We start from the raw sequence: 23,630 nt of genomic DNA, 5'->3' as shown, positions 1-23,630 counted from the left end.
TTGCATCTCCTGATCCTCGAAAAATTGTACAAAGACAGATTCAAAGTATTTTAAAATAGTCTTTCCGGTCTCCTGTGCACAAGGCAAAAGCATTGGTGTTCAGAGGGCAGCGGGACTGCGCCCCCGTCCCTCGGGCCTCGGCCCGCGCAAAAGGAGGCGGCTTTCCGGGCCTCGCTTCCTGCACCCACTAGGGACTAAAAAAGAACACGTACAACTTTTTTCTTTCTTGCTTTTTTTTTTTTTTTTTGTCCTCTCTTGCAAAAACGCTCGCGTAACCAGCTCTCTGCAGTAACCGCTCCGGGGGTGGCTCTGTGTGTGTGTGTGTGTGTGTGTGCGCGTGTGTGTGTGCTGTGAGGCGCGGTTCCGGAACCCCACGGGCACGAGCATCAGCACTAACGCGGGTGGTTGCGAGGTGGAGGCCGCGCGCAGGCGGAGCTGGAGGTGTGGGGCGGGGCGGGGGGGAAGGGGCGGGGCATGCGCCGCGCGTGCGCAGAGCACTTCCGTGTTTGTCCCCGTGACTGGCGCGGGCGCGCCCCCGCCCCCCTCCGCCGCGCCGCGGGAGCGAGCGCTCAGTCAGGCGGGCCTGGCCGCCTGTCCTCGCCGCAGAGTCGTCCATCCCGCCACGCCCCATCCCATCCCGTCCCGCCCCGCCCCGCCCCGCCCCGCCCCACCGCCCCCTGCGTGCGCTCGGGGAGGCGCGTCCCCGGCCGCCGCCCGCGCGCGCGCGCCGCTCGCAGTTTGAAGGGCGCCGCGCCGCTTGCTCCGCTCCTCTCCGCTCCGCTCCTCGCGCGCCAGGCCGGGCGCCGCGGCGGGTCGGGCTGCGCGCGTGGCGTTCATGAGCCGCCCGGCGGCCCCGGGAGCCTGCGCCGTGACTCACTCCCGCCCCCGCTTGTGTCTCGTCCCTCCCGCGGCAGGATGCCGGACCAGATCTCCGTGTCCGAGTTCATCGCCGAGACCACCGAAGACTACAACTCGCCCACCACGTCCAGCTTCACCACGCGGCTGCACAACTGCAGGAACACCGTCACGCTGCTGGAGGAGGTAGGCGGCGGCCTGGCAACTGGGTGGGCTGGGGCCCCCGGGGAGCCGGACGACTGGGGGAGCCACACCCCCTCCGGCAGCCCCCGGCCCTTGCTGTCCCCCTTGGCGACCCTTCCCGGGATCCTGCAGGCTTGAGAGCCCGGGGACTGAAGTGGGGAAGGACTGAGTGAGCTCTGGACGCCCCGAGTAAAAGAGAGAGATCCTCTTGTCTGTCTTGCACCCTGTCTGGATGCCAGGCAGTCTGCTCAGCGCTTCCACATCATTGTGACCCTTTCCTCACCCGCGAAGTACGTGGCGTCAGGCCACGGAGGGCAGAAAGGCGAGGCTGCGTGGCCAAGGTCACCAGCCAGAGACTTGGAGATGGGCCGTGAATGCACTTCTCCGCAGCCCCGCGGACCAGGCAGGCTTAGCTTTAGAGATAAGAGCTGGTGGAAAACCCCAAAGGAATAAAAGGGAACTCGGATTGAGACTGTTGCCATCCCCTGCCTGTGTCTGCTAGTCCCCTGTTACTAAAGTGAGCAGGAGCCCATTTGGAAGGAGGTCTGTACAAACAGGTCCCCGCCCCGCTCCCCTTGCTCCAGTGTCTTTGGTTTTCAGGGGCTCAGGGTTGCTGCACCAGATCCGCAGGACACTCCGAAGGTTCTGGTGAGAGAGAGAGCTGAAGCCACTGCGGTCTGCAGAGCTGATCAGACTGGTAGATGGGACTAGAAGCTGCAAGAAGCCCAGCCTGTAGCAGATGGATGTCCAGGGGCGGGGGCAAGGGCGAGGGCAAAGCTATATTCCTTTATAACAGTTTTAGATTAATGATAGAGTTTGGTGGGTGAGGAGAAACCTGTAAACCCAGGTTTACAGCTACATAAACAAGCCTGCGAAATCTCGGTGAAAATAAGGCAGCTTCCCAGAAACTCAGTGCAGTTTCTCAGTGCCCCAGTACACTAATCTCATTCTAGGCAGCCAGGCCTATCCTAGCTGAAAATGACAGTGAAGGCAGGAAGAGAGTTTCCCCCAATAATTATGTGCTTGGTTTATTTGAGGTTTGGAGAACTTTTTTTTTTTTTTTTTTAAATTTAAGGCTACCATTTCTTTATTTACCAGCCCTCAGTGATATAGGGAATCTTGAGCTTCTGCCTTTGGTACTCATGCTGTCCAATGTATGGAGAAACAGTATTTGGATGGGTAGGGTATGGAATTGTTAGGAGGTGGAAGGCATCTGTTGTTCCAGGGTCCTGTGTTGCCCACCTGCCAGGTGCTATCAACTAGTTTGTTTTGTTCCAGTTTTATTCCTGTTAGGGTTGCTTCTACGGTATTCTCCGGAGTCATTGTTGAGTGATGGAAATGAATGTTGAAGTGGGTGGAGAAATACCACCTAACTACGTGTATTTGCAAGCCAGCGGTAATGTCCCCCCCCCCCCCCGTCCCCCCCCCCCCCCCCCGCATCCCGTCAGTGGCCTGATGGTTAGTTATCAGGACTTAAACAGAGCTGCCAGGCATTCAGCCTCATAATGGTTCTGCCCTTCACGTATTGCTGAGGAGTTGGCCGGAACATGCCCATCTGGGAGAGTGTGGCCATCCTTTCCGTTTCTATGTGGATAGGCCTCTAAAGGGTTTCACACTGATTAGACTGTGGGGCTGTTTTCCTTCCAGATAAAGTCTTCAGTGCCTGTTAATAGAGCTGCCAGTTATTGTAACTTTTCTGCACACTCAGATACTGTTACTGTATTCTGTTTGTGCAGCAGATGATAAGGGCGTTTGGTGTGCTGCTTGTGGGGGGTGCCTGCTGAAGTAACATTTTAGAGTAGGGCTTAACATCCATGACCATCCGCCTTAATCTTAGTTTAAGGTAGCTACATTTAAGTGCAAATGCAATAAATAAGGTTTTGTTTGTTTTGGTGTCCTGTCCCCCCCATGACCTTTGAACTTAAGAATTGGAACCAGCCTAGAAATTTCAAAAGTGACATATTAGAATACAATGATGTACGCTTGTCTCTAAAACATATCAGGAAAAGTTGCATTTATACCAATTATGCAGTAGTTAGTAATAGAATCTTATCTGAACTTGAGTACAGTGTTGGTTAAGAAATCGTTTTTTCCCAGTGTGTATCTTTTAACCCTTGAATCATATTCTGTGATGTTGGACTTTGTGTGGTGAAATACATATATATGAAATGTATGTTTAGTTTCTTATTGTTGGATAATCACAAGGTTGAATATTTTATTTTTTCTTTCAAGCTTACATATATGGAAAAGCTATAGTATTATGGACATCTTAAGTAGATCATCCCAACCTGGTACTTTAGTATTAGGAGGCTGGGTGTCGTGGGTCATAACTGTAATCCTAGCCATTGGGCAATATAGGTAGGAGGATTCTCCACAAACTTGATGCTAGCCTGGCCTACCTAATGAGTCCCAGACCAGCCAGGGCTACACAGTAGGACCTTATTTTTAAAATTCCTAGGCCCCGGGGCCTGCTGTAGACATGGCAGCGTACACTATGATGCCAGCCCGTGGAGACTGAGCAGAAGGTTGTCAGTTCATAGCCAAGGATACATAGGAAGACCCTGTCTCAGCAAATAAAAGATTGGGGCGGGGCACAAGAATTACTGCTCCTAAAATAAAAGGGAAAAAAAATGTGAACATACCAGGAAATTTTGTTTGCATATACTTCACAAGTGAGAGATTTGGAAATTGCAAGAATTTGGCTTGTGTTATTTTGTGGTTATTCTTAGAAAAAGAATTTTTGGGTACTTTTTTTTTGGAGGGGGGTGATGTGGAAACTCTAGAATAGGGAGTAATTTGGGTAGCTTGGCCTTCTGTTTGGAAACAAGGCTTTTCCTAGTTCTGGTAGTTAAGAATTTCCTGTTTATTTGTGACTTTGTCTGCTGTTTATATGACGAATTAACACACATGGGGTTCAACTAAAAACCTGTGAAAGCGCCAAGCTTGGAACCCCAAATTGATTAATTCAGGGTTAACACTTTCCCCTCTTGCATATCTCTGTCAAACAGTACACCATGTGGTGCAGATGCTGCTGCTTGTGTTTAAATCCCCCTGGGATGTGCACTCTGGGAAATTAATCAGATACCACGGTAAGAAGAGGCTAAGAGCTTACTTACTTCAAGGCTTCCCCTTTGGGGCTGGAGGACACATATGGTTTGGAGAGTCACGCTTTGCCTGGGACACATTCTTTTGAGAGGCTGGAATGGGTCGGCTGGGGTTCTGCTAAGGTTTCATCCTGCCCTCTCTGTGTTTTCCAAGCACAAGGCCAACATGTTGCTTATTCAGGAGCCAGAGCATACTGGTGTATGCTATTCTGCTTGTGACCCTTTGGAAGTATGGCTAAGTGGCCAGAAGACAAGGTTTTCATGAGAAAGGAGCAAGCAGCCATTTTGGGAACGTGGACCAAGACACTGGGATGCATTATCCCTTTAAAGACTGGGAGTGGCCAGTATTTAGCACCTTGGATGTGAAGGAGAACGCATCATAGTCCCTGGGGGAGGAGGGGGTCTGCCTGGTTACCTGATACAGGGCTAGCATTTTACTTTGATGCTGGTGGAGGAATAAGCTTTGTCCATTTCTTTAGCTGCTGCTCCATATAAAGGCCAGCTGCCAGCTGTAGACACACAGCATACATGGTAACTTGTAGTCAGCTGTGTAGACCTACATGTGTCCTCTGTGTAGCGTCTACATGTAGAACTGTATGGAGCAGGACTGCTCTTATCTTCACTTAACTGCGAAGAAAGTAGAGGCCCAAAGAGATAATCTGTCTCCAAGGTTCTGTTAGTAAAACATTCTAAACGTCTGCAGTCATGTTTCTGACTTTGTAGTGCGTAGATGAGACTTCACTTGTGTCATCCTTTGCAGTTTTGATCTCATGAAGAGGTAGCTTTTCTGCCTGCCCATGTTCCAGGGAGTTCTTAATAGTGATATTTAAGTATAATACTTCTTCGAGGGTGTGGATGTGGGTTTCAGATTGAAATGTGAGAACTTACATAAGTGACCTATGAGCAGCATCTGCTCAACACATCTTTGGGGAGCATCTGTGTGGTGGTCATGTTGCCAAGTCCTGCTGCATGTGGTGCAGGGCTATTTTTTGGATTCTTTTATGGGAGCTAATGGTGTTGAAGAAAAAATTTAAAAGTCATAATTCTCATAGGACAAAAAGGTTTAATTCATAGATGGGAGAATTAATACAAAGTGTTCATCATAGCAATATAAGCCAAGTACTGCACACTGCTTTCCTGTCAGTATACACACTGTTGAGTGCATTCTACTGCTAGGCTCAGGGATTCAGAGATGAGTGACTGTGTCTACAAGATGCCCTGGAAAAGCCTTTCTAAGGGAGCTGGATGTCAGGTGTGGTTCTGGCTTGGAGACTTGCCTTAATTAGGTGTTTTGAAAGCTTAGAACCATTTGATTAAAGGTTGCCAGAGGTCTCTTTGCTAGTAACAGTAGCAGCAATTGTCAGCTATTCATGTTCCCACTGTGTGCTAGTACTATATACACTATTTTTAAAGATTTACTTTTATCTTATGTATTATCAGTGTCTGCCTGCATGTATATATTGTAAACCTTGTATGTGCCTGTTGTCTGAAGAGGGTGTCTGTCCCTTGGAACTAAACTTAGCGAAGTGCGTCCCCAGGTGACGCTGGGAACCAAACCCAGGTCCTTTGTAAGAGTAGTGAGTGCTCTTAACCGCTGAGCCATCTCTCTAGGCCCCTGTCCCTCCATATATTTAATTTAATGCTTGAGCTATTATTGCTAATACTTCCATCTTTTAAACACACACACACACACACACAGAGTTTATACCAACTGTGGAATGTTGTCTGCCAGCCAGACTTCCTCTGTAAGTGTCCCTCTACTCTGAAGTTTTGATCACACTATTGGGTATGGTCTTCCATATTGATGCCTGGAGATCTGGTCTTTGATAAATAAGGTTAGCTCTCAAGTGCTGATCTGTGAACTCTAACGCCCAGGAATTCCAAAGCCTGGTCTTAATGTGTTCAGGAGCTAGTCAGTCACTTACCTTCAAAGAGTATGCCAATTTAGACAAGAAATAACATCAACGGAAGCCCTTCTCTGGAGGGTTCAGAGGCCCTGGGCCCTTTTGCCTCAAGTAGGAGAAAATGTATTTGGGTGTGTTCCTGACCTCTTGAAGATAAACCAACAAAAGATAGTTCTTCCCGTGATGCCAGTGTCCTTTGTAGATGTCTAGGCTCTAGAGACCAAGCCTCCGATCCAGTCTGGGAGTGATTAGGGTATGTTTTCTCAGAAACCAGCAAAGGTCAATGACTGTTTGCTTCCTGAAATGGGGAGAGCAGCTTCCCTTGTGTGCCAGAACTCACGCGCCCTAGGGCAAGGCATGAATCTGCCAGTCCTATATTCCACACTAATGCTATGTGCTCTCATGTACATCTTCAGTATTTTAAAATCATTGTTTTCATCTTCACATAATAAAAGGCCAGTTCAATTCGATCATATTAGCATTATCCTTTCATATATACATAAAAGCTCAGGTTAAACGTCAAAGATCTCCTAGTAGGGTGGGCAACAGACTTGGGCTTTGAATGCAGAGTATATGAATTTAAAACCAGATTTATTTTCTGTATATTTCAGAATTTTAAAATAAGATTTAGAGAGGGGAGAAAAGACAAGCTAGTTGCTCTAGTCTACTTAGGCCTCTCCGTTAATGTTCTCTTGTTTTGGTCATACATGGTGCTGCCAACAGTCTTCCGTAAGGCTGATCAGCTACGTAGCTTCCAATTCTTTCCTGGCATATGTATGCTGGAACCATTGGCCAGCCTTTTGCCTATGCACCTCCACTGTTGTGGCTGAAGAGCTACGACTGAAAGTTGTAGCTGTGGTAGGCCTCTTAAGAGCCTGTCTGTCCTTGAGCTGCCCAGTCATCCTCATCCACCACCTCCCTTGTACAGGATACTTGTTGCTAAGGAATCACTGAATTTAGTTGAGTTAAAGGGAACTCGAGTGATATCATCTGGCCGTGTGGAGGCTCTGTCTCCCAAGAGGTCCATGAAAGCTGTGTTGAATATCTGATGACCAGTTGCAATATTACCTCGGCTAGTGTAATAATTCCATAGTGCATCTGATTTGGACTCTTCCCTGATCAGGCTAGTAGTATGGTGCTGATCATCTTCCGCTGATCACAGCCGCCTACAAGTGAAGAGGCAAAGGGTCACTCTTACTCAGCTTACTGTTCACCAGAAGAAACTTTGAGCTTTGCATCCCTGGCTAGTAAAGCTGATACTGCACAGATTTCATCAGTCCTGTTAGTTTCCGTGTGGAATCTTGAGGTCTAAATATGAGGAGGAACGTAGGCAGGGGTTTGAATTCAGGGCTCTTGACTCTTTATCTAGTGCCCTTTGTACTTGGCTGTAAGAGGCGAGAGTCTTCTCCAGCATTACTCTCTAGCTTCTAGAGAGAAAACCTGGAATAAGCTTAACATTAGGAAGCTCATTTTGCACATACCAGTCTCTGATTTAAGTGTTGGTCTCTAAAAACATTATGCGAGGCCATGGCACATTTGATACTGGCCTAAGAGGGTTAGGGTTAGGGTCAGGGTTAGCTGTTCAGACTCTCCAGGCATTTGCAAAATGCCTTGTATGGTGGTCTGTGAAACCTGGAGTGTTGGTTTCCATGTACCTAGTCATTTGAGGATTTCTTGGCACATGTATTCTAGCACGTGTTACTTAACCATGAGTAAGCCATGGTGCTGGAGATGATATCTAAGCCTCTGTTTTCCCATTTGATAAATGGCATCCTTTTGAATAGCAAAGGAGATAATGCCCACGAGGCACTCTTCAAGTGATTTCATGGCCTGATAAAGGTGGCCAGTGAATACCAAAGTGTGTAGTCAGTGTTCCTCCCATAGGGCAGGAGTCCGAGGAGAGGCCAGAACATTCCTTAATGAAAGCTCTACCAGTGGACCAGTAATGACACATGGATTGGTAAGGGGGAGGTTCCTGCCATGTTAACTTCAGGTCTTTTAGTTCCAGGATCTGTTTATTGGGCAAGTTACTGAAGCTTTCTTTGTCTCTGTGTCCTTATGGGAAGAGTGAGTCTGTATGTAAAGCACTGAGTACTGCCTGGCAAGGCGGCTGCTGTGTGCTTCATGGCTCTTATCCTCAGTTGCTGCTGAGGATTGTTGTTGTGTAATTGAGACAACAGTTGGTAGACGTGTTTTGGAAAGGTAGGTGATGAGGAGGTCAGGTGACAGCACCAACTCTGTGTGCTTCAAGGACCGGGTTGTGGAGGAACAGATGGGACCAAGAGGAGAGCCAGGGCAGAACTAAAGATTTGGACTATTTTGTGGCTCATGCTCATAGCCATGTTGAGCTGAAATAAACTGCTAGCTCAGTGTAATTGTATACTTAGCCCTTACGTGAGGGAACCAGTGCCTGGTGTTGCCTTCTGACTCAGGCTAGTTTGATAGGCTCCTTGTGCAGCCTCATGGCTCTTGCCTTCTCTAGTCACTGCTAATTGATTGTTTACTTCCACATATCCGCAGGGTCCCTTCCATTGATGCATCAAATTCTGGGCAACACTGTTCTTTTGATTTTGTTGGGGTTTGGGGTAATGAGCTATGTTGTTACATAATGGATGCAGAGATTTGCTTGTGTCCGTTTCGGCGGAGGCACATCTGCCTTGGTCCTACCTGGAATGCCGCGTGCTTTGCTCATTATAGCTTGAAGCACTAAGACCACAAGGAATTCTATTTTGATTCGGAGGCAGGAGCTTTAGGGCGGAAAGGATCTTTCTTTTTAGTCAAGACATAGAGTTGCCGCAGTCTCCGTAAAATGAATTTTAATTGTGTCTGGAGTAAGGGTGGCTCAGCTTAGGAGCCACATGACTCTGCTTGTTTTAGCTAAGTGCACGAGTTCACAGTGGACCCTTCCTGGGCCTGAGCACCATCTGCGCAGCCCCGTGCCACGGTGCTGTCTGCGGTCAGTTACATAAGAACTGAATGTTAATGCTGAGGCTACGGTATAATTTTCCCCAAAGAACTGAAGTATGTGTCCCTTTGATAAGACAGTACCCAATTTAGCCACCCAGAAGCTAGGAAAACAAAATCAGAACCTTATGGCTCAGGGAGGTAAGAACCACAAAACAGTTGGAATTCAGTGCCAAATACTGCAGAAAGCGAAGAGTTGGCTAAGTTAATGGAGACTATTTCTTACCCTGCCAGATGTGAAGAAAATATAAGCTCTTCCCAACTCTACTATTAACACAGCAAAGATACCTTGTATTCCTGTAACCTCATGCCCCAGGGGCCTCAGACTAGGATGACTGTAGTGAACATACCCAGTATGCAGTAGGCTGTAATAACAATGGTGATAATTCTCTTGTTATGGTGTGAGCTCAGCAAAGCTGGAAAAAAACAAACTGGAGTCCATCCAGTCCTTTAGTGGATGATGATGCTGGAGCCCAGAAAACAAAGGTATATATGTCCTTTTTGTAAATTACGGGTCTCTAACCCTTCCTCCCATAGATATATACTTAAAGCAAAACAAACAAACAAACAAACAAAAAACAAACCAAAACAAACAAACAAAAAACATAAGTAGAACTAGTTCAACAGCATTTGAATTTGTTGGAAAGGTTCATAGAATATTCTATGGGACATGTAAGGAAGAATGACAGTCAATCAAGGTACTACTTTTCTAGATTACTGGCCGATAGGTTAACACTGGTCCTATACTACCCCCCGACACCAGTTGGTATCTCTGTGCCCTGCTATGGGAAGCTCTAATTGGCCCAGTTTGCATCAGCAGATCACCTCTGGTCTGGTCAGCTTTGGGCAGAATGATGGACCTGTGACTTTTCAGGTTAAGCTTTCCCTCACCCGTTCATGATGGTCCTTAGAGATGGGAGGAGGCTAGGAGCACACATCTGCACAGCCGACACAGCAAGGCTGGAACAGAGATCCAGATTTCCTGGCTTCCCGTTCATGTTTTCTTTGAAGTAAGAGTTGGATGGAGACAACAGGGCCTTATGTCAGGAGAGCCAGTAGGTAATGTCAGGTAGGTAAAGTGCCTGGTGTCTGATGACACTTAGAAGACAATATTTTTTCTGTACTTCCCTCTGTAAGCCTTAGCGCTCGTTGACCCTTCTACTCTATTCGTTAGGCCTGTGGTTAGAGAACTGTGCTGCCCAGTTTTAGCTTTGCAGATGTGGTCAAGAAAGACCAATAATCTAATCCAAAGTGATGACATGGCGCTCTTTCAGCAGTCCTTCCACAGGTACACAGGATGGATGGAAGACTAGGCAATCTAGGTTCTCTTTGCCTGGATTGGCTTTCTCCCAGTGTGGAGTACCCAAGATGGAGAAGAACTAACAAGGGCTAACAGCTTTGCTCCCATGGAATGGCTTCTTCACTATCCAGTTACATGAGGAAAAAGTCTGCTTTTTTTTTAAGAGGGTGGGGGCTTCTTTTATATTTCTTTAAGCATTTCTTTTTACGAATTTCATTTCCTTTTTCTTGTGATGTTTATTCACATTAGTAGCGTTTACATAAAATTAGATACTCCTTATTTCTACAAAGTGCAAATCAAAGAGCTGCTCAATGCTGGCCCAGCAGCTGCTCCTACTTTAATAATAGTAATATTTTTCACAGCAAAGCACGTAAGCTCACTGCCTCCCAGCACATGGAACAGAGCCAAGTTGAATAACGCTGTCGCTGCCCCAAGGCTTCTGCATCTTGGGTATAAGCATGAGCAAAATCAGATTCACAAACAAAACCACTACAATTAGGCATCTAGTCTGCCGTGGGCATTGGGTTGGGCACTCTACAGACTACTCACTTTCATACTTTCAGCCACTCTGAGGCTCCGTTTTATGGATGATTGAACTAGGCTTAGGTGATTCGGCTAGTTCATGCCGATTCTTACTCAGACTCATCTTAAAGAGGTACCATGCATGTATTAGCTGTGTGAAATAGAGACAAGAGAAAATGAGCTTTTGCTGAATCGAGCTATTTATGTTCAAGTTGGTTTTTTGTTGTTGTTACTGTTAATGTTTTTTTTTTTCCCCTAATTTTCCTCATGGGGCCAAAAAAAAAAAAAATGACAAGTAGATTTTCTTCTGATTTTAGAAGGACCTTATTCATGATAGGCTGATTACTCATGTTCATATTTGTCTTTACCTTTTTCTTTTCTTTTTTATCTTTCTTACTACAGTTTTCTTTTTTTTTAATATCACTGTTCTCTCTCTCTCTCTCTGTGTGTGTGTGTGTGTGTGTGTGTGTGTGTGTGTGTGTGTGTATCTGTTAAGTCCATTTAGTATTGCTTCTATGTGTGTCTAGAGCTGACCACCAGGGCCTCATCCCTGAGGAAGGCTGATGCTTCCTCTCTCAGTAGTCATTAACTGTCTGTAGCTCATCATCTAAGAGTAGGACCTCGAGATTCCTCATCCACTTTGGCTTGACAGCTGCTGTTGTCATCGTTCAGGTCTTGTTTAGGCAGCCATTTTGTTGGGATTTCATGGCTGTAACTTGCGTGTCATAGAGAAGACATAACTCTCCTATAAGATACCCTGGTTCTCTGGCACTTGCAGTCTTTCCACTCCGTTTCTGTGATGTTCTCTGAACCTTAAATGTAGGGGTAATGTTGTAGATGAATCCATTGGGGCTGGAACTCTACAGCCAGCTGGTTTCTGCATTTTGACTAGTTGTAGCTTCCTATTATGGTTGCTATCTGCTGCCAAAGGAAGCTTTTTTGTTGAGGGGTGAGAGCTACACTTACCTGCGGGTGTAAGGGTAAGTATTTAGAATGAAGTTAGAAATTATATTAGTTTAGAAAAGTGGCAGTAGTAGATTTTCCTTCTAGGTTCCATGGCCAACTATCTTTACTTTTAAAAGACCGCAAATACCACAGTTCTAGTGCCCCTCCCTTTTTAAACCTTGTTGGCACTCAGATATTTGGTTAAAATTATGGAAGTGATTATTTGATTTACAATTCTTGAAAGCAAATCTGGTAAAGGTTTCTGAATGTGGCCGAGTTTGTGTCTTTGGACTTTGACTATATGGCAATGGATTAAATGGTGCATTCAGATTTTTTGAAGATGTGCCACAGCCAGTTTGAACACCATGCTAAATTTATTATGTGCCCTTTTGTCTGAACTAACTGTGCTATCCCACCAGTAACAGTGATAGCTGTCACTTTCTGTTCTAAGGATCTTGAGGTTGCTCTTTCCCTGGCCTGGTGTCATCTAGGACACGATGGAGCCAGTGATCCAGCCTGGGTTCCATGGCTTAACCATTTCTCCCCTTTGCTGCCCTTCTTTGCTTGTTGTTAGTGGTACAGAAGCAGAGTACCAGTAACCTGGAGATTCTGCTCAGCATTTATTTTCTAAACTACCTAAACTGTCTGGTTCTTTTTCACGGGCATAAGGAGTGAATCTGCCTTGCTGTCTAAGCATTTTTGCTTCTGATTAAGTCAACAAGACATTTCTCTGACTGAACAGTCCTTCATGTTAAAGCATTTCTTGTTACTAAAATAAAGTACATGAGGCTGCATTTCAAGGGATCAAACCCAATATGTTGTGTGTTTATCAAGTACTAAATGAACTTCAGAGGCCTAGGTATCTTTAAAAAGGAAAGAGATTTACTCAGCTCACAGTTCTGGAAGTGTGAATCATACGGCATCAGCATCAACATGGCTCTCTGGTACAGACTGGGAGTCGTCAGCATCAGAGTGGGCAGCATGTACAAGAGGAGCCTGGGAAGTTCTAACACTTCAGCACCACCATGCTTTCCAACATCAGCTTTCCAACATGTGGACCCTTGACGAAACACTCATCCGCACCAGAGCCCTGCAGTAGTGACTTCCTTAGGTGCCACCTGACACTCAGTGAGAGTAAAAGGTGTGCTGGGGGTGGGGCTGATGGACTTGGGGACATCTTGGGGAAGAGAAGAATAGGAAAAGAGAATGAAGGTGACTTTTAACTTGTCTTTCTGAAGGCTGACCGAGGATTTTGGGGGTTTTGTGTGTGTGTGTGTGTGTGTGTGTGTGTGTGTGTGTGTGTGTGTGTGTTTCCCTTTTTAAGCCAAATTACAGTTCAGTTTTTGTCCTTGATCCTTGGTTCTTAGGTAGAGAGCCCTAGCCACCTTGTCAGGTGAATTGGAAACATTTGAGGTGTTAAAACAGCCCTGTCCATTTTGTCAGGTGAATTGGTGGTAACATTTGAGTTTTATCGATCGGGATAGTTTTAGAGAAGGTACTTTCTTCGTTCCGAATTTTTCAGAGAATCACTCTTAAGTCTGATCCAGCCTCTGAAAATGTTGGGCCTCTCTGTGAGTGTGCTTTAGGAGCATCTTTCGTGGTGGGATAGCAGCCAACGGGCACACTCTTGTTAGGATGTGCTTAGTTACAAATACCCAGCTTTGTTTCATTCTTTCTTGAGAAGTCTCTTGTAGCCCAGCCTGGCCTTGGACCTGCCTTGTAATCAAGGATGACCTTGAACTTCATCCTCCTTCCGCTACCCACACGTGCTGAGATTACAGAAGTGTGCCACCACTCATCTCAGGCCAAGCTCATAGTTGAATGCCTTTGCTGTTTCCCTTCTTGATGCCAGACTTTTCCTAAAGTTTATAAAGCCAGTCGTCTAGGAAAGAGTCTTATGACTTAAGTGTGTATCTAGCACTGGACCATACAGTAAGCTAAAGATGCTGCACTAGTTAATCTATCAGTCTCCTCTGATAATTTTTGCCAGCTGTGGAAATAGACTTCAGAGATGCAAATCACTTCCCTGTAGTGAAAGCTTTGGAATTTTTCAGATGAGATGATGAGGAAGCTCGGCAGTGGGCAGCTCCATCATGAAGGGGGAAAGAACCAAGATTGAGCCTAGGATTATCAGACTTTTCAAGTCTCCCAGGCTCTGTTCTTCCCTCTCTCTGCAGCTTCCTGCCCAGGGCCCCACAGTTGGTGCTCAGGCAAGCATGCTCCTGTGCTTAGACACTGTGGGTGTTTGATGTGGGCTTAACTGGGAATGAGCCTAAGTAATGTACAAGACTGTTGATACTGACACCTGAACCGTATGTCATTTTAGGGAACATGGTGGACTTCTGTATGTCCTGTGAGCAACCACGCATCCTGTTGTCATATGTCTCGTTCGCTCTGGAGCTGCCTGGTGGGAAATTAGTGTCCATTTCACTTTCTGCTGTAACGCGTGATGTCACTTGACTTAGGTCTTAATTTGATCTGTTAGGCCCTAACACACATCACGAGCAACGTCACATTAAATACTGATGAACTCTAAAACACAGCCAACCATGAACTCTCCCCAAGAAGGGAAAAGTAAAGCATGTAGCATTTCCTTGCAGTGAAGGTGTCTGGCAGTGTAGCAGTATCTATCCATCGCAGTGATTGAACAGCCGCTAGCCTTGAAGAACTGTTACATCTTAAAGCCTGTTTATTTACTAAGCTTTTCTTTGGAACTTAATGCTGTGTTAAGTTCTTTCTGCAAACACCTAACAGTCCTTTATATTGTATAAGGAGAGAGTAGATGCTTAGAGGAGATAAGTCTATCTGAGTTGAATAACTCTCATCTGGTAGAGCTGACTCCCTGATAGCATATTGTTGCCATAGGCATCATAGCAAGTTACAAAGGTAGATGTGGAACAAATGATTTTAAACTTCATGCCTACATGCATTTTATGCACCAAGGTACAAGAGGTACAAGAGTATGAATGCCAGAAACACTTACTGATGAGATTATTAATTTCTACTTCTACTTTTTCTCCTAGAGTACTTCTAATCTGAAGGCAGCATTAGGGAGTTGCTCTCCACCCAGCTAAAATTGGTACCCAGTGTGAGTTACTGTGCGTTTATTTCTGAAGCTGCAGTCCTTGCTTCTCTAGGGCCTGACCTTGTTTGATTCTTTGTCCACCAGGTTGTTATGCTAGTCTGTCTTCTGCCTCCCAGGACCTGGTATCTCTTCATCCCCTGGGAAGTAGCCTTTTTCTGTACACACACCCATTCTTCCTCACCATTGTATGAGAGAGCACTCACCTTTCTCTAAGCAATGTCTCCAGGTTTTTGTCATGCGGGACCCACCAGACTATTCCCACATCTATCCAGTTACTGTTTTAAGATTTTTTAAAAAACTATTCTTCTCTTTGTCTCCAAAGCCTGACACACAGCTGAATGACAGCATCTGAATGAATAAGTGAAATGCACACATGCATGTATGCACACATGTACACTTCTGGTTGTGAGCCCTGAGTAGGGTGTAGCTCAGGATGGGAGAGTCTGGAGAAGCTCTGAGAGGCTGAGGAGGTGTTAGGTGGAACTGCTGAGTTCAGGAGAAATAATGCAGTCTTGGAGTTGTAGAGCCAGAGGGAGTCTTTAGAGGTCATAGGTCAACTGCCTCATTTTCCAGATCACTGAGATCACTCCTCAGCCCTGAGTTCACAGCCACTGCCTGCTGACCTTAGGGGCACGGAGCCAGACTAAAGCTCTTCAAGTTAGTGCTCTCATCGGTTCAAACACCTGCCAATTACCAGCGTATATTCTGTTTTAAGTGATTGGCTTTGTTTTGTCTTTGAGCCTTGGGATGGTTTTTGTCATAAACAATGCTATTTTAAGAAGACTTATTAGGCAGTGAGATGGAATTTTCCAAGCAGAAAAGAGCAGCACCACGTTGAACTTTATGGTTCACATTGGCTCCTTCCTGCTCCTGACTCCCTTGTCTTCGGTCCTCTCACAGTTCTCTGCATCTGCTCAAAACTGCTCACTCATATCTGCCTGTTCACCATAAGGAGGCGCAGAATTATTTGTCCCCATCTATGGCACATGTTTTTGTTTGTTTGCTTGTTTTTTGCTTAAAGGTTTCCAGCACTTACATTTATATGACACTTTCAGTTTACAAAGAGCCTTCCTGTGTATTGTCTTAGCACTGAAGCAGTTGACAATTCAGAGAAGTCAACTCAGTCTCTCCAAGGGTGGGAGAGTGCTGGTAGGTGCTGAGGACAGGTGAAGTGGCTCTCATCTCCATGGCAAGCAGAGACTTAGTGTCTCCCTAATACAGAGTTGCTCTACCAGTATGTGTCCAGCCTACGGACGCATCCTTGAACCTGAGACTTAGAACCCCCATCTCTTCAGATGGGCTCTTCCTGACTGTCACTGTCCCTACCTTGTGATTTTTATTTCTTAGAAAGGCTCTCATATATCGCATGCTGGCCCTGAACTTGCTATGTAGCCAAGGATTATCTTTATCCCTTTGCCGTCTCCAACTGGGATTAAGGTATGCACATCTACACTGGTCTTTATGAAGCGGGAGGGATTCAATTCAGGGCTTCAGGCATGGTAGGTGCCTGTCGCTTAGACTACATCTCTGACTCCAGCCTTATGGTTTTGATTGTGAGCCCATCTACTTCAATTCTGTAGAAAGAGCTCAGCAACAGCTACCCTGGGGGGCCAAGGAATGAATTCTCAGGTGGGTTATGATCTGCTAAAGTAGAGAGCAAACCAGATCACCAGCACCCAGCTAGAGCTGCTGGCTCTCTCCAAGAATCACTGGTGTGGCCGGGAGCTACAGTTCTCAGCTGCAGACACCCAGGCTCAGCCATGGTGCATGGTTAAGGGGGGATATAGCACAGGGTACACAATTTCTTGTTACACCTTACTGTCTGTTTCTAGTAGCAGAAATGAGAAATTCTACACAAGTTTTATCATAAGCCATCATCCATCAGAGTAGCTGTAGAGAACCTCAAGATTGAACTGGTTGGTTTTTGATGTTTCTTCATAGGGGGATATAGGAAGCATCATTGGCCCCTCCCTGATCTTAGTCACACACCCCCCCCCCCATGTATCTCCCATCTGGCTGAATATAATTCTGTCCCCAATTGCATGTGGCCACAGAGTCTCTGAAGCTGCTAGAGATTGTGGAAGATTAACTGGGGGTTGAGGGTTGGGGGCATGGGACTCCGTCTGTGAAACTGTGTGGACTTGTTATCCATATTGTATTGAGACTTCTGTAGTTGTGACGTTCCTTTCGGAGTTTTTCATGCTTCTATAAAGGACCCCTCTCACCCATACTTGGTAAATAGTACCAGTAAGTGCATTGATTCTCCAAGTTGGGTCTTAGTGGAATTGTTTTGGTACTTAGACAGAGTGGACAGGTGTCTTAGCTACTGTTCTATTGCTGTCTGCTTGTCTATCATGACCAAGTTATAAAAGAAAGCATTTAACTTGGGACTTAGAGTTCTAGAGGTTAGATTCCATGACCATCATGGCAGGGGGCATGGCAACAAGCAGGGAGGCATAGGAGCTGTAGCCAAGAGTTTACATCTTAATCCACAAAAACAGGCTAGAGAGGGAGACTAGGTAACGGGGTATGGTGTGGGCACTACCAATAAGAGGTCTCCTCCAACAGGGCCCCCTCTCCTAGCCTTTTCCAGATAGTTCCCCCAACAGGGGACCAAACATTCACATATATGAGCCTGTGGAGGCCGCTCTCATTCAGACCACCAGAGTAGATGTTATTGCATCTCCCTAGGGAAAGTATTCTTGCAAAAGATTTGCATGAAACGACTAGCCAGGGGCATTAGAGATATTGCAGGGTTTGCTGGGTTATTGGGCACTAAAATTGTCTGGGAGAAGCTGGGTGTGGTGGCACACACCTTTAATCCCAGCACTGGGAGGCAAAGGCAGGCAGATCTCTGTGAGTTCGAGGCCAGCATGGTGTACAAATCAAGTCCAGGACAGCCAGGGCTATATAGAGAAACCCTGTCTTGAAAAGAAAACAAACAAACAAACAAACAAAAACTATCTGGGAAAGGTTGCAGTAATGTCCCTGTAGTATTGTCCCCTCTTTATTTACTGGACAGGCAAGCTCTGTTGTTGCTACTGGCTTTTCTTTGTTGAGTACTCTTTGTATAGGCAGGATACTTTAAGTAGCAGATAATTTTTATTTAATGCTTGTTCAATGTGGTTAATTCAGTCCACTTATTTAAACCTCACAGCTGCTGGTTAAGGTAGGAACTGTTGAGTGCGTTACTATCACATAGGAAAACTTGCCATTTGGGACAGGTTGCCTAACTTCTGTGGTTAGGCCTCTCCTCCAGACTTACCCTGTAAATAGGTACCTTAGTGTCAAAATGGTATTTGTACTGTGCTCCTGTGTGAGTTCTGAGAGTGCAGTGAATGAGTGTAGGATGAAGGGAAGAGCTTAGACTTTCCTAGCCCTGATCTAGGACAAGCCATTTCAGCCCTTGGAGCCTTTTCTTTACCTGTAAAGTGAATATATTTGTTTAAAAGATTATTGTGGGCCCCAAAAGCCAGTGGCCATTAGATACCGTACATTCCGTTGTCCCATGGTCAGTGCTGGGCATAAACTGCAGCTCTGGGCTCTAAGACTTCCCTCAGGAGGAGCTGCTTTTTGTGTAGGCATGATTGTAGGCACAAGGGTGTGTGGCAAGGCCTGCTCGCTGGCTGCTCTCTGCTCTAACTTAGAAGACAGAATGTCTTTGGGAATGGGTGAGATTTCAGCTGACGTTAGAGCAAAGTTGAAAGGTTATTACAAAAATGCAGGAGGACAGATGTGTCACAGGAAGCCCGAGAAGCACTGGCTGAGATCCACCATCCTTTAATATTTTAATTTTCCTTTTATAGGCTGAAAAACTAAAAACCAAAACACCTTTACCCAATTCCACATACAATCACCTTTTTTTTTTTTTTTTGGACAGGATTATATAGCCTCCTTTACTTCCTGTTAATTATTGTGGACAAGCTAGGATTTATTTATGATAAACTAGCCTACTTAGCAGTCAGAATTTGTAACATACAGCAGGAATTCTTTTTGGACTTCATTTATTTTGTTATATTGGAGACAATACCAGAAAAGTATCATGTTATATTGATTATCTATGAGAACTCGTGCGCAGGTGACTGTGGCACAGGACATCAACCCTGCTGCCACTTTTCATCAGTTGTTTTTATAATCTTACTTGACGTATATGTACTGTTCATTCAGAATTCAGATGGTAGTTTAAATCTGTAAACAAAACTTTTAGAAAATAAATTAGAAAATGTATCAACATCTTTTAAAATATTTTGGAGATAATCCCATATTTTTATTAGCCTGTGCCATGGTTTTCTCTGTTGATATGCCAAGCCTTTCCTTATTTGTAAACACGAGCTCTGGCCTGAAGTTCTCTGACAGCCTTAGCTATTTGTCAATGCCCCTGTTGGAAGTGTTGGAAGCGTAGCCCAGGGTTCCCTCTCAGGTGCAGAGAAGCTTAAGGCCTCAGAAAGGTCAGTCCTCTCATAATGATGTCAAGGTGTGCTTTCCTCATTTCACTCTTATTCTCTCTGAGGAGTTTCCCAAGGGCTGTGTGATGAGTGATGCTGCCTTCTCTGACAGCTTGTTAAATGTGTTTTGGATTTGGACCATTTTCTGTTTTCATTTCTGTTACACAAAATATCAATAGCTATAGCTCTCACTTTAAAAAAGCAACAACAGTGCCAACGTGATTGCTCACTGGGTGAAGCACTAATTTGCCACCAAGCTTGACTATGTGGGTTTGATTCCCAGAGCCCACATGGCAGAGAGAGTATTGCCTCCCATTAAGTATCTCATACTTAACTGTTAAGCCTGTAGAGGTTTCTCCTGAGAATCAGGTTTGCACCGGTTTTATAGGTGCCTGGCCTACTTGAGCAAAGAACATTTAAGACTGTTTCCCTGATTGAGGAGACACTGGGCATGGCAGGCATGGGATGACTTAAATGTCAAATGCTGTCCACCAAGCTGCTTCCCTTCCTGTATACTAGACAGTTTTTATTCTGTCAATGAAATGAGTTCGACTGGTCTTGATTTTTTTATTTAATCTGTGTGTGTGCATTTGTGCAAGTTGTGCAGGTGTGAGGTTGAAGGGATCAGAAGGTAATCTTGATTATTGGTCCTCAGGTGCCTTCCAGCTTTGACTGGAGATCCCACCTCTCTTTGGCTTGGAACTTGACCACGTAGGCCTGGCTGACTGGCCAGTGAGCTTCCAAGGATCTGCTTGGTCTCCACTGCCCATCTCACTGTTGCTGGCGTTTCGGGCACAGTACCACAGCATCCCAGCTTTTGATGTGAAGTCTGGGGATCCAGACTCATGGCCTGCTTGTGAGGCAATAATATGGACTAAGGTCTTCCGAGCATGTAGTTTTAATTGACTGTAAACATTTGAAAATGGAGAGACTGGGGCATAGTGGAGTAGGGCTCTCTTGCCAACACTTCACAAGTGTTGCTTCCAGAGAAAGTACATTTGGAATTGAGTTGGTAGTTTCTTCACCTTCTTTTGTGTGCCCTTTGGGAGGAGATCTTGGGCATTATAGTTTTATTTTGTGGATTTTCATTAGAAGAACTTTAAAATTTTCCCACAATGCAGCACTGCCTCAGTCTGCGTGATCCGTAATTTTCATGGTGCCAGCATACCTTCCGTGCTTGTCTTACCCTTTTGGTTCCTGTCTCTCCACGGCTTGCCATCAACCCACATGCCTCCTTACATTTCGTCACGTGGGACTTTTTGTTTCTGGCCTAAAATCTTGACTCCCTTTGACATGTATTAGCTGTGTAGCCCAGAGGAAGGCAGTGCTGAGGATCAGTGTCGATCTACTTCTGACACTGGGACTCTCCTCGGTGTCTGGGGTGCCTTATACCTGTGCCCTAGGCAGACACCAGTCACACCCGGCACCTTTCATCTTGTTGCTGGCTTCAGGCTTGTCTCTGTCAGGAAGCTACGTAACCATGCCTTGCTGATTCTTGCCTGCACTGGTTACTTGTAGCAGTGCCCACTTACTGAGCGCGTATAGCCCACTAAATATTTGTTCAATGAATGTGTTAGCCATTCACTTGCTCCTTGGCTGTCACGGATGAGCATGAGCGTCGGGAAAGAGCCCTGCCATTGCAGGAGTCTCTCTCCTGTCTCCTGTCTCTAGTTACTCTGCTTTGGCTCCAGGACTGAATACTCCACTCAGCACAACTGACAGGGGATTGTATTAACTTTTCTTAGAGAAGACAGCTATGCGACACGCTATAGATCTGGCATGTGTCACACCACTTTCACCGTCTCTCACTGAACTTCTGTCAGGGAGGAGACCGTTACATATTTCCTCCATTTCAGTTAAGTTACGATCTATTTTGGTCTCTGTTTACATTTAGACTCTTGAGTATGGCCTGGCTGGCTTACTTCTGGCTCTTTGACAATTCTAAGTATTTACAAGAGGTGCCCATACACACTACAGTGTGTGTGCCATAATTTATCTGTATTTAGAGGGTTTCTTTTTGGGTGCGTGGCGGGGGGGGGGGTGCCTTATTTTCCCACAAGTCACATACACAGATCACAAAATGCATCTCTGGTGGCTGAGAATCCTTTAGTGACAGTTCAGAATGGGTCTGCATTGCTTGAGGACATTGGCCCGGCACGAGTGTATCTTCTTAGCATGTCACTGCTGAAGACTTGGACTGATTAGTTTTGAGGCCCCTTTTGGGAAACCTTGACCTGAAAAGAAGATAGGGTTTAGGGAGGCGTCCTGTAGTCGCTCCCGTTCTATGGTGATTCCAGCGTGAAGATGCGGGCCAGAACGGCTTGAGGAAGCAGGGGAAAGGGATAGTGTTGCATTTTGGCAGAGGCTTCTCTTTGAGGGAGGGGTCGTGAAGCATCTCTTTCTTTGCCTCTGTTTTTTTGGTCTGTATGGACTGATAAGTGAAGTGGTAATGTAGGGCTGTGCAGGTAGCTGGCATGCAGATTGAACTGGGCATTAACCCTCTGACTCTCAAGCGTGGCTCTCTTTCTATAACTCTTGAGCTAGAAGTCAGAGAGAGCAGAGCTACTATGGCCCTATGTGTCGCTCTCCCCGCCCCCACAAGTCAGTTTCAAGCGTCGTCCCACCCTGTATCAGGGGGAGCTTGCTGGAGTGGGAAGTGTGCAGTGGCCCTGAGGGTCATCTGCCGCCTCTCTGGAGCTGGGTGGCTAAGTTGCTTGACATCATATACAGCCCATGGTAGCATCTATGTGGCTGAGGTGGGTAGGGTTAAGAATTATTTTTGTTTGTTTTTAATAGCAAATAACTTATAGAAGAGACATTGTGACTCACTTCCCTACCCCACCCCCCAGGCCCCCACCCCCGCTTCTCTGCTGCCAGTTATGGCCCTTGATAGATAATCTGTGCATTTTGTGTTTGCTTTGGCTGCAATAAACCATTGTCTTTGATAACATCTTCAGGCTGCCTCAGGCAGTTTTCAAACGTCTTGAAGTAATAGAGCAGCTCCCCATAATAATCTGTTTATTGCACTGTTAATTTTCAGTTGTGCTGCTTAATTATTGACGTTACATTGAAGGTGCCTGGACCAAGAAGTAGTCCTTTGGCTCCTGCTGTGTGGCCAGAGCCTCAGTGCGCCATCATCTGTGAGTTCAGAGACTGTCTCCTAGAGCCAGCAAGTGGCCTGCCGGAGTTCCTCTTAATGTCCTCTTGTGTCTCCATATGGAGATCAGCATTCTTCCAGCTTTCCTCCCAGCCCTCATGATGGTTATAGAATCCTTCAGGGATAGTGCAGATCGGTAGACTTTGTTGATGTTGGGGGCGTAATATAAATGATAACTCTTTTTCTTCCAGATGGGCTTGTTCAGTTCTAGTCAGATCTCTTTGTCTGTAGATGTTGATGACCCTCCGTTCTGCTGCCCTATTACTTCCTTTGCCCACACGAAGCACCTAAGTAGACGTTTGCCACCTGTTGGCTCTTTTGGTATATTTCCTTGTCTTTGGTCCAGCTTGCTTTTAGTGTACCTCCTGGACCTTAGCTGGTGTTCCTCAGACTTTTCATGCAAGCTACTAAAGGGGCTTGTTTCATACCGGTTATGATTTATTAGGCTTTGGGTGGGGCCCAGCATTCTATATTTCAAAAAAGGCTCTTAATTGAGGCGTCTGTTGACTGCATTACCGAATAGCAGGGATAGGCACTAGTGATCTGCAGCTGTAAAGACAAGCAGTCTCCCTCATTTGACTTTGCTTTCTCCCCTACTGTGGATATTAAGTAGAAAACAAGAATAATTGCCTTGGGTTGGCTGATCATTCAGTAAACATCGATACTGAGTCATCTGATTGCTTTCAGAGGGCTGTTTCTGAGCTTTCATTTGTACTCTTTTAATCCCAGATGTGGCTCTGTGGCAGTGGCCAGATAGCATTTGGAGTTGGGTAGTCTCCTTTGTCGGCCCTGACTTTTGGCCGACTTGAAAATTTCATGACCAAGAAATTGCATTTTGTAATTAAGTTGTCTTTGAGAATATATTTTTATTTTTTAAAAATTCTAAGGCTTCCTGCAGTTGTGTGACTCAGTAGCACCATAGAGCACGTTTCTGTAGAACTTTGCCACCTTCTTCAGGTTTCAGCCCGCAGAGTAGCTGATGTGCTCACAGAAGTTTCTCATGCACTGACAAGGAGCCGAGACGTCATCTGTAGTGTATCATGGTGTGTGTGTTACCTTTAGGGGGCACAGCCTCAGCAGCACATCAACCTGAAGGGTAACGCCAGGCCCAGAACCTGCCTTCACATTACTTCTTTCCTCCTTTTCTTGCCAAAGTGGTTTCACAC

At 45.7% G+C, this 23,630-nt stretch overlaps 1 protein-coding gene across 7 annotated transcripts in view; it reads left to right on the top strand.

Annotated features, from left to right (window-relative positions):
- Positions 1-23,630, top strand: part of ASAP1 (ArfGAP with SH3 domain, ankyrin repeat and PH domain 1) — a 298,778-nt gene that overhangs the window by 78,008 nt on the left and 197,140 nt on the right. For 6 of the 7 annotated variants that reach the window (XM_084751015.1, XM_084751011.1, XM_084751013.1 and 3 more), the window contains one exon: positions 915-1,041. The exons of the other annotated variant lie outside the window; for it this stretch is intronic. In XM_084751015.1, the coding sequence (XP_084607141.1) occupies positions 915-1,041 (127 nt within the window). The remainder of the gene's footprint in view (positions 1-914; positions 1,042-23,630) is intronic. 7 annotated transcript variants of the gene reach the window in all.

This window comes from Acomys minous (genome assembly GCF_964271855.1).
Source record: "Acomys minous genome assembly, chromosome: 12".
NCBI lineage: Eukaryota > Metazoa > Chordata > Mammalia > Rodentia > Muridae > Acomys > Acomys minous.
Note: the sequence above shows the minus strand (reverse complement) of the source record. Positions and strands in the feature narration are given on the sequence as shown.